Source organism: Catharus ustulatus, chromosome 2 (assembly GCF_009819885.2).
Source record: "Catharus ustulatus isolate bCatUst1 chromosome 2, bCatUst1.pri.v2, whole genome shotgun sequence".
Lineage (NCBI taxonomy): Eukaryota > Metazoa > Chordata > Aves > Passeriformes > Turdidae > Catharus > Catharus ustulatus.
Window position 1 is genome coordinate 100360471 of NC_046222.1, and position 17610 is coordinate 100378080.

Genomic DNA, 17610 nt, shown 5'->3' on the forward strand with positions numbered 1-17610 from the left:
ACAAAGTAAATCATGTTGCTACTTAATTGATCATTGCCTTTTTATGGCATTAATGGAGATACTTTATTTCACTAGATAGAGACTGTCACAAGACTTTGAAAGCAATTACAAAAACAATCAACTTGTATTTGCTGTAGTTGGGTCCTTTATTGTATAAAAACACTACACTTTTGGTCAAACAATGTTGGAGGAAAACATAATTTAATTTACTGCCTGTTAGCAATCTAAATCTCTGCTATCTGCATGTGGCAGTGTGTGACAGTGAGAGAATGAAGGGCAGAGGAATGAATTTATTCCCTCTCGCTGCCAGCACTTCTAAGTGCAAAGTGCAGTCACTCCACATGTGCTGTCAGTGGGGAGCTGGACCACAGTCCCATTGAGCTCAGATTTGAAGCAGCCTTTTAACAGAGCCACTGGCCATTGTGGCAGCCCAAGAGGGACAATTACACCCTTTAGCCACACACCAGAGCTTAGGGAGGGCATGGGGATACTCAGGAGGTTCCCTTCTCTTCTACAATTTCATTTACCAGGGGTAAATGCAGTGAGGATGAAGCACTGCAGACAGAAAAGGGGCCTGGAATGTGTAGGGAACTGCTGTGGCATCTACTGGTTCAAGGAGGAGGGTCTGTGCTTTCACCTGTGGAGGTCACAGCAGTCATATTTGGGATATACCTGCTTAGAAGAGAGCATCAGCCCTCCAAGAGCCCTTCAACATAAACACAAGATATTTGTATTTACTGATGAACTTACACTATGCATTGCCTCATACCATTTATTCTATAAGGCATATGCTTTTGACAGTAAGTATTCTAAAATTAAAGCCACAATGTGTTGTAGGGCCTGATTTTTGTTGCTGTATGTGACATTACAAAGAGTATTCTTTGTGTTAATGTCCAAGCAATAAACAAAACAGTGCAGGGGGGTATACTGATTCACCTCAATGATAAGTACATTTTACGTCTTCTCTTGGATGTTATATGTTTACAAAGGAGTTAGTTGGTTTTTTTTATTACACCAGACCTGTTTGCCATTTTTGGTTCAAAGATGATCAAAGATTACTTACAGCTAAAAGGCAAACATGACAGACAACAATAATAAATGTTAGAGACCAGTGTTTAGAACTGTAACAAAGGGTGGGGGATAGCAACACATTGCAACACATTCTTGACTATTAATTTTTTTAAACTTTTGAACATTTAGCAAAAGAAGTGATTGGCAACAAATATTAAATCAAGTAGGAACAAAGAAGACCCTTGAAACCATAATGAATATGCAGCTGTTTCTGAGGGAAGAGACTGCTGAAAGCAATGGGATTTCATGAAATAAGATCTATGGCTTAAGCTGTAATGAAACAATAAATACATACTTCACGAATATGAAAAGACATTTCCAATTTAACATTGTCAGATGTTGGCTCCTATATTACTGCAATCTGCCAATCTGCACCATGGGGTTCAAAAAAAAATAGAAGAGATAAGACTGAAGATTTTCTAATATAACCATATGTGAAAAAATTACCGTGATTTTTTCTATCACCTCTTTGAACACGTGGGAGATAAAACGTATTTCAGAAGTGGGTAACAAAAATCCTACACCAGGTTATGTCATATGTCTGATATTACTTAACCTACTGGGATGGCAGTCTGCTTGTTATTTGTGTCTTGTTCTGGGAGCATTTCCATAAGATTGAATGCACATGACACCATCTGATTGCAAATAAGCAAATATTCAGCCATTCAAAGCTAAACTGGACATAGGCTCTGCATCTATCAATGGAAAATTTTCTCTCTCTCTTCTAGGACAACTGAATTGGCAGGAGTCTATAGTTCAGACCTAACTTGCACCGAATGCAATCCTGTAAATGTAGGCAATCATTACAGTTATTTTTTATTGTACATAAAAGATCACATTGATATGTGCATGAAGATGAACATCATGCAGACTTTTTACTTTATTCCTCCTTAGTCCCTCTCTTTTTACTGTATCACCCTCTGCTCTGTTCTTGGTTCTGTCTTTTCTGTTCTTATCTGCCTTTTAGCTTTCTCTTTCATCACTTCTTTGTGTTGATTCCTTCTCTCTGCATCTTCTACCTTTTTTATTTCCAAATCCCTTATTCCATTTAATTATTTATCTTCTCTCTCAGTTATTTTATTCTTTTTCCAGACTTACTTCTTAGAATCATTCATTATCTGTGCCTGGTTTACCCCCCACTCATACTTACTATCATTCTAATCTTTAATCTGTCCCTCAGCTCTCATCTGTTCATTATCTTCAGGTTGTCCATCTCACCCTCTTACAGATAGACCATGTTGCTTCTTGCTGCCCACATAAGGAAAAAAAGAAATCTTTTAGCTGGCCAGCTTTTCTTGATTCCACTATATCTCTCTCACACCACTTCCCACTTCATAGTGAATGGTAATAACAACTTTAGAATATCATTTAAATAAAAGCCCAAACCCAAACCCCAAAAAATGTCATAGTCCCAGATCTGTGGAAAAAAAGACAGGGCCACTTAGCTTTTGTGTGAGGTACAAGTATAGAGGCTTGCTTTTATTGACTATTTTATCTTGCTGCTGTTGCTGACATTTCAAATAATTGTTGTATTTTAATGGTCTTTATGCTCTTTTAAACACAGACACTCCTAGCAGCTGTTGAGAACAGAGGAATCACTAAAAACAGTCTGGACAGAGCCCCTTTGACTGGTTAAGGAACTGAGAAATACTTCGTGTAAAAGACAAAGAGGACAGGAGGAATATTTTATACAGCTTTTTTTTTTTATTTTAGAGGAGGTTTTGGGTATTAGACACTGCTAAGCAATTTCAACATTTGTGGAGTAGCCAGTTTGCTTTGGGATCCCTTCCTAGAGTGTGACTGAATAGAAATCATTCTTTGTCATATCAGAATTTCCTACCTAAGCAAGTTAATGCAAAAATGACCAGAAGAAACATCTCTTTCATTTTGGTAAGGTTTTTGCCTGTGGAAGGAAATTATGGCATAAGAATTTGAGACTACAGATCCAGACACATTTGGAATTGATAAACTGTTTAGATAAAACACTGAAACAATTTGAAACAATACTTATTTAAATAATTTTAAATCTTTAATTTAAAATCAAGCTTGAAAAAGGAAGATTCCTAGTTTTCTGCTGTTTGGGGAGCAAGAGGCTACCAAAACACTTCCTGTACAAGTTGAGTTAGAGGCATAGCTGCTAAAAGTAAAGTTTTCTTGTAAGGGTAGATTCGGGTATTGCTACTTGCAATACTGTACTGTATCTACTATACTGTAGATTTTTGGTTTACAATTTTGAATATTTCCTTGACTAGAATGTTTTGGTTTACAAGGAAAGCACAAAACACAGGAAACCTAGTGTGCTGGGTTGAGGAAGAGAAAATGTGTGGCTCTGCTAGCTAATAGTTTCTGGAACACCTACTGTCTGAACAAGCTAAAACATATGAAACTTTTTAATAACTGGTTTCACCCCCCAAATTCATGGTTCGATTTTCTCCTTCAGAGAGAAGGAAGTTACAGTGCTATAGCAGATGTTAGGTTCTTTTTGTTTTTATGTGATATTTTGCAACCTAATGATAAAAATACTTGGAAATCTGTAGCAGTAAAGCCACAAAACAATATGAAGAAAAAGGTAGTAGTTTAAAAACCTCATAGTTTGCTGTTCTTTTGACATGCAAGACTCTTATTTCTTTTGACACATATTCTTTCATTCCTGAGGAGACAAAAATTTAACTTCAATACTCTTCCATGTTTTCTCACAGAATAAAGCAGAATTTTATTCCATAACTTTAAAATTAGAAATATTTTGTTAGTATTTGAATTTTCCAGTTTGTGTCCTTTTTCATGCAATAAAAATTGCTTTATGTAACCACCGTTCTAGAAAATTACCATTTATGGCCAACAGTGAACCTTTTTCTATTTTCTTTTCGGCAGACTTCATTTTAGGATGATCATCCAGATGATGTTTTATGCTTGGTAACTACTTTCAAAAAGGTTTGTTGAAAGATTGATCCATATGCTGCATGTAGACAGATACTGACATGAAGAATTATCTCTGGAATGTGTAGATTTGTGCAGGACATGTCAGGCAGTGATGCAGGTAATTAGCACCTGATGTGACAACACAACGGTACTGCAGCCACAATGTCTAAACTTAATGGAATGCATATGAGCCTTGAGATCCTGTGACAAAAATGAAATGAACTAACCCTTCCTGTCACTTCAGTAAGGAACTAGCAGGGAGATATTAAAAAACCCATAAATGCTGGAAGCCTCTGAAAGCTAGTGAACCAGTTTCCTTTAGCTGAAGTGACAGTGTCTGCCAAGACATCCAAGGACGTACATTTTTCTGTTTAGAGCAATTAGTCAATCAGTATCTTCATGAACCTGTGAAAAATATGTCCCACTTCATACAGCTGTGCAAGAAATATTTTAAGTGATAGGGTTACTACAGTGGAGCCTGGCAAAGACTTTTACAATCAGCTTGTACGCTGTTAGAGTCACTTGCAGCATGGTAAGAAATGTCAACAGTAATTAAACCCAATCATTTTCAAATATATGTCATGCTTTGGTAATGGTGAGGAATGCTTTTCACAGTAAGAATTCTCATCCCTGTGAGCATAGATTTATTTTTTTTTTTTAATGGGAAGAAGATTTTTCCCTTTTTCTTTTGGCAACGCCATTTTGGAAGATGTCTATTCATCAAAGGAATTGTATCAAAAGTCACAGAACTACAGGTTTCTTCTCTCAACTTGTCACAGTTCTTATTGAGCTTGCATTTAAGGTTTGTCCCTGTATGTAATTCTCAGTGCATTGCATGTAATTTATTTTAAAAATTTGTGGAACACTTTGGCAAGACATCTGAAAATTTACTGAAAAGTGACATTTCAAAATACTCAAATGAAACTGTGTTCAGGTTTTGGCAAGTACTTTTGGAAAAACAAAAACCACAAGTTTGCAAATAGTTAACAACTTGCTTCTAAAAAAACCCCCAAACATTTAAACGGTTTTTTCATTTGCAAAGAAATGAAGAAGAGGACAGTGGCTCCCCTAAATCCAATCAATTTAACTCTTTGTACTGTACTGATGTAGAAATTAAAATACATGACCTTCTCAACCCAGGTAAGCTTATTAGCATCAGAAGTGTGAGGTGCTTCAGGACAAAAGCTTCTCACACACAGGTGTGATGTTTGTAACTGGGGCGGTGTCGGGGACCTGGACTTTTCATTTGCTAGAAAGGTCTCTTTGGCCACTCTCATACTTAATAAGTAATAAAAATGCAACAGAGACAACTGAAAACATCCTTATCCAGGATACTCATCTGGAGACAGTGGAACTGCAAGTACTTTTTCCACAATAGGGTCAAAGTCCCTTTGTGAGAGTCTGGGAGGTACGGTGAGGTGTGGTGGGCAGGATGGATATGTTCCCACTGTGTTCCAGTAAGCTCAGGCTGGCCTTACTCAGGGCATAAGTGTAGTGCTGAGTGCTGTCTTAGCACAATTTTTCAGCTCAGAATAGGCACTGCAGTTACAGGCCTCTGACAGTAAGACAGAAAAATAAAAAGTGAAGGCTTTTGTACTAGTTTGCTCACATATTTATCCAGTTGAAACATATTATTTTTCAAAGTTATGTTAACACTGAGTATGATGTCGAAGGTTGAATCTTGCTCCTGCTGGAGTCAAATGCCAAACATTGGTTTAATTTGGCTAGGGCCAGTGTTTTGTTGTTATGAAATGTCAGCTGCCCCCCACAGACAACAAGTAGCTTCTCATGTGATAAAGCCCTTCTCTTACCTTCTGGTAAAATAGTTTGGAAATTGTAAAACATGTTAATGAGAGGTTTCAGTTGAGAAAAGTCCTCTTAGCTCCAACTTTGGACAATATTTAGCTTTACTGCAAACTTCTTACAATCATCTCAAATAAATAAAATGACTTGGGTCTACCCTTTTAGAAAAGTGCACTGAAGGTATAATACCAACAGGAGAATACACTAATGCCTTTTAAGCGAAGTAATATAATAATAAAATTTTTGAACACCCTCATGCCAAAATTGGCTACTTAGAAAGTGTAGTAGTTCACATCAGATACAAGATGTTGAAGAAAGAATTAAGAAAATATATTATGAAATCGTTTATCCCTTTTTGATCATTTAAGGCACATCAAAATTAATTCTATGTTGCAATTTTTAAATTACTTTAACTCATTAAAAATGTTAAGACAACCAATGCAAGCTTCACATTCCCTTAGTACCTACTGCTGTTTTAAGTGATAGATATTTTGATTGTATTGCTTACTGGTATTTGTGCAAAAATGGTAAAGACCATTTTTAAAGTCTTCATTGATTTTGTAAAAAAGTATGATACAATTAAGCATTTAATTCTACAAGTTTCATGCAAGTATTTCTGGTATGAATGAATCAGTGTCTTGAGAGAGATAACATATCAGGGTTAAAAGACATATTTCATGCCTGGAAGTAGCCTCCTTACAACAGTATATTTCATGAACTTTGAACTCACTGTATGAATCTTTCAGGATGACTATTCTCCCAGGAAAAAAAAATAAAAATGTTGGTAGTAACTTCATTATTGCCTTTAGCTCAATACAAACCTGTTAAAGAAGTCTGCATTTTTCAATGCTAATACCCAAATTTGAATCAAGAGACAGCCTTCTACAATCAAGAGACTGCCTACTACAGTCTTTTTCTCGTTTAGTGGTTCTAGCAGGCCATCACTGAAATACTTACCTGAGTAGTGTGGCTCTCCCTATGCCTTTGAATCGATGAGCCTGCTGTAGTGCTGGCCGACAGTCTGGAATATTCATTTTCCTCTGGTAATCCTAAAGCAGAAGAATACTAATATATAATCTGAGATTTATGCACTGGTTGATTTCAAAATAAGATTCAAAAGACCTTGATCAGTTTTACTAAAAAAGAAACAAAAAACCCCAAATCACACAATTCCTGAATATTTGCTATTTTCATGCTTACTGAAACAGAACAATTCTTTTTTACCATGTAGGGATAGAATCATAGGTATGCATGCTGCTTGACAAGAAGGAGCAATTTTAACTAAAGAGTGTGCAAATAACACTTTACCAATACACTGGCCAGGGATTCCTCCTGCAATGCAGAAATCCCTGGCTCCTCTTCCCCTGGCTTGTTTTCATGACAGAAGCAATGCAAAGGGAACAAAAACCATGCCTGCAGCATTCTCCTCTCAAATTAATATCTGTATCACACAGGAAGTCAATATTAGGTCCATGATTCAAAACTTCCTCCCCTCAGTATAAAACATGTTTTTTACAAGCCTTATAATTATCCTGCACTCTCAGTGTGGGAATTAGCTGTCAGAAATTTAGCTGTGTAGAAACCAGTGATCCAGTGTAAAACAGCCAGGTAGTCTCCTTCTGTAGTCAAGAGAAACAAACACCTCTGCAAAGTGATCCTGTAGTGAGGCTCATTGCTTGTGCTTCCCCATCACTTCTGCAGCAGTGTGGGAATACCATTCACAAAGCACTAAGAGGATCTGAAAGTTGGGATGAGGGGAAGCAAAGGCAGAAGCAGAAACACAGGGAGTCCACGATATTTATGCACCTCACCAGAATCACAGACACCATGGTAGGTCTGAGTATTGGGTCTAGCAAAGCTGGAGATCTTTTTTCCCATAGCAGCCCACATAGTGCTGTGCTCATGGTGCCCACCCAAACAGCTCCATCCCTCCCCTCCTCAGCTGGACAGAGGGGAGAAAATATAACAAAAGGTCGAGATAAGGACAGGAGAGATCACTCACCAGTTACTGTGATAGGAAAAACAGACTCAGTGGGGAAATGAACTGAATTTATTTATTACCAATCAAAATCAGAGCAGGAAAATGAGAATTAAAACCCCTTAAAACCCCTCTAGCCTCCTTTTAATTTCCCCCTTATAACAGTGCTTTCCCACAACTTTGTAACTAAGGACAGTAAATTCAAAATTTTAAATTTTCTTTGTTCTTCTGAATAAAGCTCATGTAAAGTATTCATAAATATGGATAATTTTTTACATTATTTGGACTTTCTCTGAACACACAGACAGTGAAGAAGGCAAATCCCTTGTTTGAAGCTCAGGAAGCAGATCAAATCTGAGTGAGTCCAGCATTTCAGTTCTTTACTGCTTGCTGCAAAGGGAATCTGATGCTGTTTTCTCAGTAATTGGAACTATGCGTTGTTTTGAGGTGAGATTATCACTTTTTGAAGCTGGGAAATGATATTTTAGGTGTGTACAGGGGAAAGGTGTGATATACAAGGTCTCTAGTGTACTGCTAGTCTTGTAAATTATATGTCAGTTACCAGTATTGCTTTCTTACCTACATTAAATTCTCTGTACTCAACTAAAAATTCTCCTTTTGGATGATCACATGATTTTGGTTGAATGAAGTACTTGAAATAAATTTCCCTCTAAAACAATCCCAAGTTTTGTGAATGCAAAACAATCCCCTTTTATCAAATAATTTCCTGAACTAATAATTTATTTACATGTATTCAGTTTAGATACATCTCAAATAAACTAATAAATAATTATTGAAATTTTAATGCAAAGTTCTTTCTAAAAGCAGGTGCTATTCATTTAATTCAAATAAAAGGTAGAATATAATAATTCTAGACCACCAAAAATGAATAAAACTACATTCCTAGGCCAAGAAGCAAGTTCTAAAAAATATATTGATTTTGTACTATGTTAATACACTTTAGGATCGACTGCGCAGGACAGCCTTGAGCTAAGAATCAGGTTATCAATGATTTTCTGTTTATTTCTGTAAAAAGCACTTTGATAATTGGCCTTATCAAATAGGTAAAGTTTCCGTGTACAGCAACAGCACATTGTCACAGACATGGCAAGCAGAGGCTTGGTACAGTTTGGAAAGACAAATGGAGAAGCTGATTACGTACTAAGAGCGCGCACCTCTTTTATGTGCACCTAAGTTAATATTAGGATACCACAGCTGTGCATTGAGTAAGACCTTGTTTAATTCAGTCCAAGGCTGGAAGCATCTGTTTAGCTGGACCAGAGGTGAAATTACAAGAACCTGAGTTAATCAGGGGTTCAGTGTGGAGTACAAAGTACACCATCTGGATTGGGCTTTCCTGCAGCTATTCTCAAGCTACCAAAGGTAAGTTGAATTTGGCTTTTTTCTTTTTTTTTTTTTTTTTTTCCAAAATTAGATTTGCTATACATTATTGCTGCAATTATATGTGGCACTGTTTTGGGTGATGTAGGACCACAACTTTCAGCACTGCAATGAAAAGGTTATTTCAGGCTTTCTAATTACTTTGTGTATTTGGCGAAAAGCTCTTTTTTTCAGACTAAGAACTCTGCTAAGTGTGGAAGCTTTGTGGTGAAGTGTGCTTTCACTGTTTAATAGCACAGAGCTGTAGAAAGCTGTAGAAAGGTGCTACTCCTCCTATCAACAATAAAGTAAAAAAATGGGAGCAATTATATTCATTATACAAAATGAAAAAATAGCTTCTACTAAAATCTGAACTTGGAGTGATTTCCTTAGGATTAATGCTTCTATAATCTTGAAAAATATTCCGTTCACTGTTCTTGTACCATTTTGTACTGCAATGATAAACAATATTTCATTCACTAGTAAGGCATCTACAGCAAAGGGACATACTGATTTTCTATTTTCTGTCCCATTTGTATTGATTATAGGATCACAATCTCAAATCTCAGTCCTCCATACCTTAGGCTGCTTATGGAGCTGAAGTCAATACAAATTCCTCAACAGAGGCTGTTTTACTTTCTTCACATTCAGCTTTTATTGGAGAGGGGCTTATCAGTTCACACACACAAAGTTAAGCCAGTTCCAGAAACAGATATTTCACAACTCAGAAGACTCCAGCCTGACTATATTTTATAGAGCTCATTCAAGGAAACACTTCAGCAATTTTACGTTAGAGGAGTTTGAGATTAAAAACTACTTACCATTTGATACTGAATTTCCATTTTCAGCAGTCACAGAACTGGACAATGGATTAGATGACTGAGTTCCATGGTTATTTGCATTTTTATCCTGCGTTTCTGATCCAGGATCTGATGTATTTGGATCTTCCCTGCTCCTCAAGTTCAGATTAGTTTCAGCACCTGACAGAAACAGAAAAAATGATTGTCAGCTTCCTTTTAACTAGTGGCTTTTGCATGTAAATAGATGAAAATTAAACTAACACAGAGAGACAAAGTTATTTTATTAAATTGATCAAATTAATCACAAAATTCACAGGTCCAGTGATAAATGTGAAAGGTTTAAATCAGTGATTTTTGCAGGTCTGTTTTTTTGGAATCTACTTCACTGTCATCACTGCAATGCCTTTCATCGTTGCCCTAAATGTTAATAGCAACAGATATAATGTGATCTCCTTTTCTTTTACCACCTACCACAAGAAACAAACTGGTTTTTGAGATTAAACCATAGTAGCAATATTCCTCCCAGCAGATCCTCCTTGTTTACCAGCCTCGGGGCTCTCCAGCCATCAGCTGTCATTTTCTATAAAGTGCCAGCTTTTCATGTCAGAGCCTTTTAGTTCAATTTCTTCAAGACATCAAGAGGAGGTCTGATCCTGTAGGAGTTCCAAAGCTTTTTGCAATGCACACGCGTTTGTTCAAAGCCCTTATCTTCCTCCCCCTCGGACTGATTGCACATCCAGGCAAAGCAGAGCAGCTCCCAGCCAAGTGCCTGCAGCTGCCTCTGAGCTTGCCTGGCTTCTCAGCCCAGTGCTCCACAAGAAACAGGGCTCCAGTCATGGGCTGTGCCCTAGTGGTGCTCCCCACTGGAGTTCAGGGGTCAGGGACACCTTCAGAGCTGGAAGATGGATGGAATAGTAGCAACACCTGGGCTATCCCCACTCCACTCCAGTGTGACAGGGCTGAGGATCTTTTCTGTGCTTTTTGTGGTGTTTTTTTTTTTTTTTTTTTTTTTTTTTTTTGGTATGTGTTAGTTTTAGTTTTGCATTTTTTGGGGTTTTTTTTGCTGTGTGTTGTATGCATATGTATATTCTTTCCTCGGGGTAGTCAGGTTTGATTTATAGAAGACAAAACTGAATTTGGTGCTTTCTCCATTTCAGTCTTCCTAACTCTTTCCACTCTCTCTGAGGCCTGGCCTTAGCTGCAGGGTTGAGGTATTATAGCTGACCCTGGTGCAGAGGTCCTCCTGTAACACTCTAAAATTAAAATTTTCCTTCTATGACAGCTCTGAAAGAGTTTTTCCTTGATTTTGGTTGTCATAATGACAGCAAGAACCAGTGGAGGTCAAAAGACTAGCTATTAAAACCAACATTACAGCATTCATCCATACTTCCAATAACATCTCAGCTTTCCCAAAGATTTGATATATTCTTATAAATCTCAAGCACATGAACATTTTTCAAGGGGAAGGAAAAGTATTTTTTTTTAACTGGGTAATAGATACTTAAATTGAAGATTTTCCAGCCTAATATTGACTGTTCCATCATTTTTTTCATTTTTATGCCTGAACTAAAAACAAATCTATCTGATTTGGAAAGCACCAACTTTAAAAACTTAATTAATGAAATGATAACTATAAATCCATTCTGGTTACCTCAAAATATTTCTTTTAATTGAAAAGCTCTTTCCTATTTTTGTTTAGCTTTTAGTTGTCTAACAATTAATTGTTCTTAATATTTCCTTGTCTAAAAAAATCTGTCTTGAGAAGTCCAAAAGTTCATGTTCAAATGCACATAAAACATTTCCATATTTGATTTTTGTCTCTTCCTCCCTTGCCCTCGTTCCCTGATCATTATATCTTGCCAGATCTGATTGGATTGTTTCAGTGACACTGTTTCATAAAATGGATCTTTAGGCAAATGTGCTTTGTATTGAAAAAATTAGGCCAGCTCTACCCACAATATCTGACTTGGGAGAGACTGAGATGGAAAGTCTGAGATGGAAAATGCATACGGTACAATTATAAGAGCACGCCTGACTTAGCTTTTGTACAAGCAAGTTGACTGCAAAATGTATCTTTGCAGCTCATTTTAAATTTGTCTGAAAAGGAAATGTCACTTTTAGATGTTAATAGTCAGTGCACTTGCCTATAGATCATAATCCACCTACATAATTATTGTGCCCCTTTTCACATAAAGCTTCTTGGGGAAGTGTCTGGGATCCTTATTTTTCTTGATATTTGAAAGATTTATTGATTGGCCTGACATGTGTAATTCATTTGAGAATGAACAAGTAGAAAGAATTTTTCTTGCATTGCTTCTTGCAGAAGCCTTTTGTTTCATAGGTACACTGATATTTTTTCAAGGCAATCATGAAGGGCTCTTGGAAAAAAAAAAAAAAGACAACCTTTTCTTCTTTATATCCATAGAACGAAATACTACAAAGAATTGTGGATAGCTACTATTAAGCTAGAACATCATACTAAATTGGCAGAAATAAGTAGTGGAATATATGCAACATATTTTTGGGGACAGCTATCTAGAGAGAAATTTGTTATCCTATTTACTGTATTCAATTATTGTAAGAAATGCACCTCTTTAGTTTCTGAATGGAAAACTCTATAGAAAAAATATATTTCATAGTGCTTTATTTAGCTGATCTTGGGGGTGGGAAAGAACCCTATATTTTATTTCAAAATAATCTGGATTATGTAAAGGTACTTGAACTAATTTCCTATATATAGGCATCTTCAGTTCCTCATTGGAGCAGATTCATGTGAGTCTGTAGAACAAGTTGAACTGCACATGTTTGCTTATACCAGCAAATTTCAGCCCCTGAAAGCAGCTCTGCACCGCACTGGACAAGCTCCCCCTGCCCCAGCCTCTGCTCACAGGACCATGCTCCAGCCCTGAGCATGTTCTGTGTCCAGTTTGGGACATTCCTCAATACCAGACAGAGAAGCTACTGCAGAGGGTCCAGAGGAGGGTCACAAGGATGATGAAGGGCTTGGAGCATGTCTGTTATGAGGAGAGACTGCAAGAGCCAGGCCTGTTTAGTCTGGAGGAGAGAAAGACTGAGAAGGGAGCTCATCAATACATATAAATATCTCAAAGATGGGTGCCAAGAGGATGGTGCCAGGCTCCTTTTGGTGGTGCTCAGTGACAGGACAAGGAGCAATATTTATAAACTAAAACACAAGAAATTTCACCTTCCACCTTCTGAGGAAGAACTTCTTTACATTGGGGGTGGCAGAGCACTGAACAGGCTGCCCCAGGTAGCTCGTGGACTCTCCTCTGGTGATATTCAGAACCCACTCGGGCACATTTCTGGGCACATTGCTTTGGCAGGGGTTTGGACTAGGTGATCTCCAAAGGTCAATTCCAACCCTAACAATTCTGTGATTCCTGGAGTAAACTTGCTCCAGGTTATCAGCATCTTTCTGCATTGGAAGGCACAAACAGTACCCAGATTAGGGGTAACAGTGAGTGCTGGGTGGAGGAATGACTGACGCAGCCCTGGATGCTTTTGGCTGTCTCTGCTAGCAAGGCTCACTGCCAGCTCCTGTCCAGCTCCCAGGGCCCCCAGCACCCTTTTCCCAGGGCTGCTTCCCGGACAGCCTGATCCCTGTGTCATTGTAAAAGGTAATACTTTTCGAGCTGCAGCACTTTGCATTTGATTTATCATTAAACATACCAGAAGGTCCTGACTTTATCATCTGTGCCAGGGTATCCCTCTTTGTCCTGCCTCCATACTATACAAAATATCCCTGAGCATAACAAAGGTGTCTCCTGATATTTTATAATAATATTTCTATTTAAAATTCCTACTGATTCCTATTTTATCTGTCAAGTATTGGTCTGAAATCCACTTTCCCCTCATGTTGTCTTAGTCATCTAACACAGAAGTTTGGACTTTTCTCCACATTAATGTCAACGTGCTCCTGTTGCCATCAAATCTTGCAGATAGAAAGTATGAGAGTGCTCTCCTATTCCTTATCAACTTTCTGAAACTATCAGAAATATTTTAGGAGACAGGGAAAAAACCTCTTATAGTTCCTACATTTGAACATCTTAGCCAACATGATGAATCTTAGCTTTTTCTTCAGACTTATACTCTGCTGCTCTCAATAGATGGATGGATTATTTGTCACATTTCAATATTTTTTGTAATGACATCTTTAACAGTTTTCAGCTGGTAATAAATGTTATTCAAAGAGTCATCCATGCATATTTGCAAGAGACTGGCTACAGAGAGGTATCAGCTGTAGGAGCATGGTGGAAGTTCATGATTATAAGAGGAATACAAGCTTTAAGTGAAAGTCTAGAGTCTGAAAAAGTGAACAGTATTTGGATTAATATTTCTATTACATAAACTGACTTTGCCAAAAAGATGTGTCTGACTCAGTAACGTCCTACTCTGACTAATCTTGCAGTTAATGAGGATGTATGGACTAAAAGGATGTAGGCATGTTTGGATTGAGGGCATCATTTGTCCCTCAGCTGTGGCATAGGTGCTAGCTGGGAGCAATCACATGCACGGTGCTTTTAATCAGAGGACGCAAATCAAAGTGTAACAGTTATTTCCTTACAAGCAAGCTTCGTATTCCAACAAATCCACAATTAATTACATCAGCATTCCTTGAAAAATGCAAGAGGAACAGCATGCAAAAGAGGCAGCTCATGAAATCCACAGTTGCTCATTATTAGTGTTCTTGGAAGACACTGAGTTTAAAACTCAAGATAAAGCCATAAGGCACAGGATGGACAGAATTGCACTTATTTTGTAAAAAAAAAATTCAGAGTATGGCAATGATGAAAATTAATGTATTTGCTTCCCCCCTCATTTTTAAGTCACTATCTCACTTTTTTAAAAAAAACCCAATATACTGAAAGTCTACATGCTGAACTTTTTTTGTGAAAAGGTTGACTTAAACTCTTTTAATTGAGCTATGACTTCCAAAAATCCTATTATAAAACTCTTTTTTTGCCCTCAAACATAAAATGTATGATCCTTAGCATCATAGTTATTTCATAAGTAGTATTTAGGCTGAACTAATACTTTATCACCAAATTAGAAAACGAGCCAGTATTAGCTCTATTCATATGACAGATTAAAGTACAAAACTAAAACATTTTGAGAGACTATTAGTTTTCTAAGGAAATCGTGTACTGAGCCTATTTTATAAAGTCTAAAGACAAAATATAAATTGATGACTAATATCACCATTTAGGTGGAATCATCATAGACTTTTTGTATAGCAAGATATGAAAAGCCAGTATGTTATTAAAGGCCCAGCAGTAACTCACCATATAGGTTGTATTTTACTTTTCTGTCAAAATCCTTGTTTTTCTCTCCTTTCTTTAAATGTAGGTACATCCACAATGTATATGGATACATATATCCCCATATGTTCTTTTTCAAACACTTCTCCTTTTAACATTTAGTGCTCATTTATAGTCTAACTGAAAACTCATTAATAACAACAGAAGGCTCCATTGCCTTCAGCAGGTTTTGGATCCCATTCATGCTTACCTTGGATGCTTTGTGCAGTGCTGCCAAAGCACCAGGGACTCATCACACAGTGTAAGTACTCTTGCTTTGTCTATCCTGATTATTCCAATGTGATCACAACTGTTCTCTGCCCCTGAGCCAAATGGTAAGAGACCCCTATCAGTACTACTACACTTTCCTTGCCCTCCACAGCAGAGAGGAATCCAAATCATCTGCTGGGAATAGTCCCTGGGCTATGTCTTCTCCTGAACCATGTGCAGAACTGTGTGGAAGCCTGCCAGGTCCCAAACTGCGCTGGGGATTGCTCTGCACTTCCACTGAGCACAGCAGTGAGCTGCCATTCCAGGGACATTCCCTGGCATTGGCTCATTCAGTGAAACAGATACAGCCCTTCACTTTGTCACCTCTAGCTACCACAACCAAAAATCAGTAGTCAAAATTAATCCATCTCAGAAAAAAAAAAAAAAAAGAAAGAAAAACTATAGAAGAAAAACTACCTGAAAATCATATGGGGCTGGTGGAGCACTGACCTATTGCACAGTTTCTGCTGAAGCCACATTCGAAAGTTTCATCGTGTCAGTGAAAGCAGATTCTCCCTAGTTCTGCTCTGGTATAAATGGAAGTCATGCATTCCTCTCAGTATGATTTGACATGACCATTCTTTCAAAGCACACATTTCTTTTCCTTAATTAAACAGAGAGCTAGGGATGCATTTCCAGCTGAGGAAGTTCAGTGTCACAAGCTAGGCAGGACGGATCTCAGTCCTAAAGCTGAAACCATCTCAGTATAAAATCAAACATTATTTCTTCATTCATGGAAAACACGACTTTCTGTAACTAATGATCAATAGACAGTTTTAGGTACCAAGATCCACAGTTATAAATTCTGTATCAGCAATTATGAAAACAGGAAAACACAAATTCTGGCAGATAAATTAATGTAGTACAGGAGGAGAAGCTTTTTTGTACCCATTCTATCATGGGACATAAAAGCTAAGTAGCTCAATTTCCTTAAAACCTACAGCTGGTATTCAGCAAAATATAAATTTCAAATCAAACATCTTGTCATCAAACATGTTAATAAGAGAGAACTGATGGACCCTACCAACCAGTATCTGAAAGTCAAGACATTGCAGACAAAGGGGTTTTTGACCTGTGCTCTCACAGTCAGGAATACACTGAATCCTAATGGCAGATCCTGGATATTTTTTTGCATTTGCAATGACAAGTGGATGTTGTGAAGTGATGGAAAAAAATAAAATACGTTGATTTCAGAAAATTTGCAGATATATTTTGAAACAGGAAAGGGAGAGGAAGTTTAAATAAGAACAGGCAATTTTATTTTGGCTCAAATGTTTACCCCTGTGTTTTGTTGTACCTTCTCAATTACATTTGGTGTTTCCTGTTTGACTTACTGTTGAGACATTCTCTGTCTGTGGCATTTGCTAGCTACCCTCAGCACAGGTTGTCTTGGGTGTCCTTTTGCTGGATAAATGCACATTGCCTCAGAGTAATTCAGTTTACTCATACCAAGTCACACCGTGACCCTCAGTAACATGACTGTTTACTTTGTCTGCTGAGAGCTGGAGGCAAACAGCTGCTTCTTATTTGCTGAAAGAAATGGAGCAGGCTGAAAACTGTCAGGACAGGATTCCCCCAGCCTATTAGCATGTGCTGCCTGTCTCACCCTTTTAGCTGTGCTGCTGGCTGCCACTGCCATCAGAGGCAATATTTATTCATTGGGTTATTTCACCTCACAAAGCCTACACTTACAGCAGCAATTGTCTAGGATTCTCCCCCCACCAGTGATGCTCCTAGGATGGTAGCAATGAATTTGTACTGTCACTTCCAGCATCCCTTCTCTCAGAGCTGTGTAAGTAGAGCTATCAGATGGTGTTACAAGCTACTCCAGAAGCCACACTCTTTGATGGAGCAGGTACATGCAGAAATAGGCTGCTTATTTTGTCTGGGAAGCTGCATTTGTGGAAGCTTTGTGTGAACACTGGAAAGCAAAGAGAGGAGACACAGGCTGTGAAGAATATCAAACGACAAAACTCATTCTCCTTCCTCTGAAGAATTTTGTGTTACTGTGATACCAATCAGCCAAATTTCAGAGGATGAGGCTGGTAGGAAGAAGAAGGTTGCAGAAGTA

The 17610-nt window shown here is 37.8% G+C and overlaps 1 protein-coding gene across 4 annotated transcripts in view; it reads right to left on the bottom strand.

Annotated features, from left to right (window-relative positions):
• Nucleotides 1-17610, bottom strand: part of MYO16 (myosin XVI) — a 374829-nt gene that overhangs the window by 14504 nt on the left and 342715 nt on the right. For all 4 annotated transcript variants that reach the window (XM_033052141.2, XM_033052140.1, XM_033052142.1 and 1 more), the window contains exons 33-34: nucleotides 9973-10131; nucleotides 6751-6842 (exon numbers count right to left, since the gene is read on the bottom strand). In XM_033052141.2, coding sequence (XP_032908032.1) covers nucleotides 6751-6842; nucleotides 9973-10131 — 251 coding nt within the window. The remainder of the gene's footprint in view (nucleotides 1-6750; nucleotides 6843-9972; nucleotides 10132-17610) is intronic.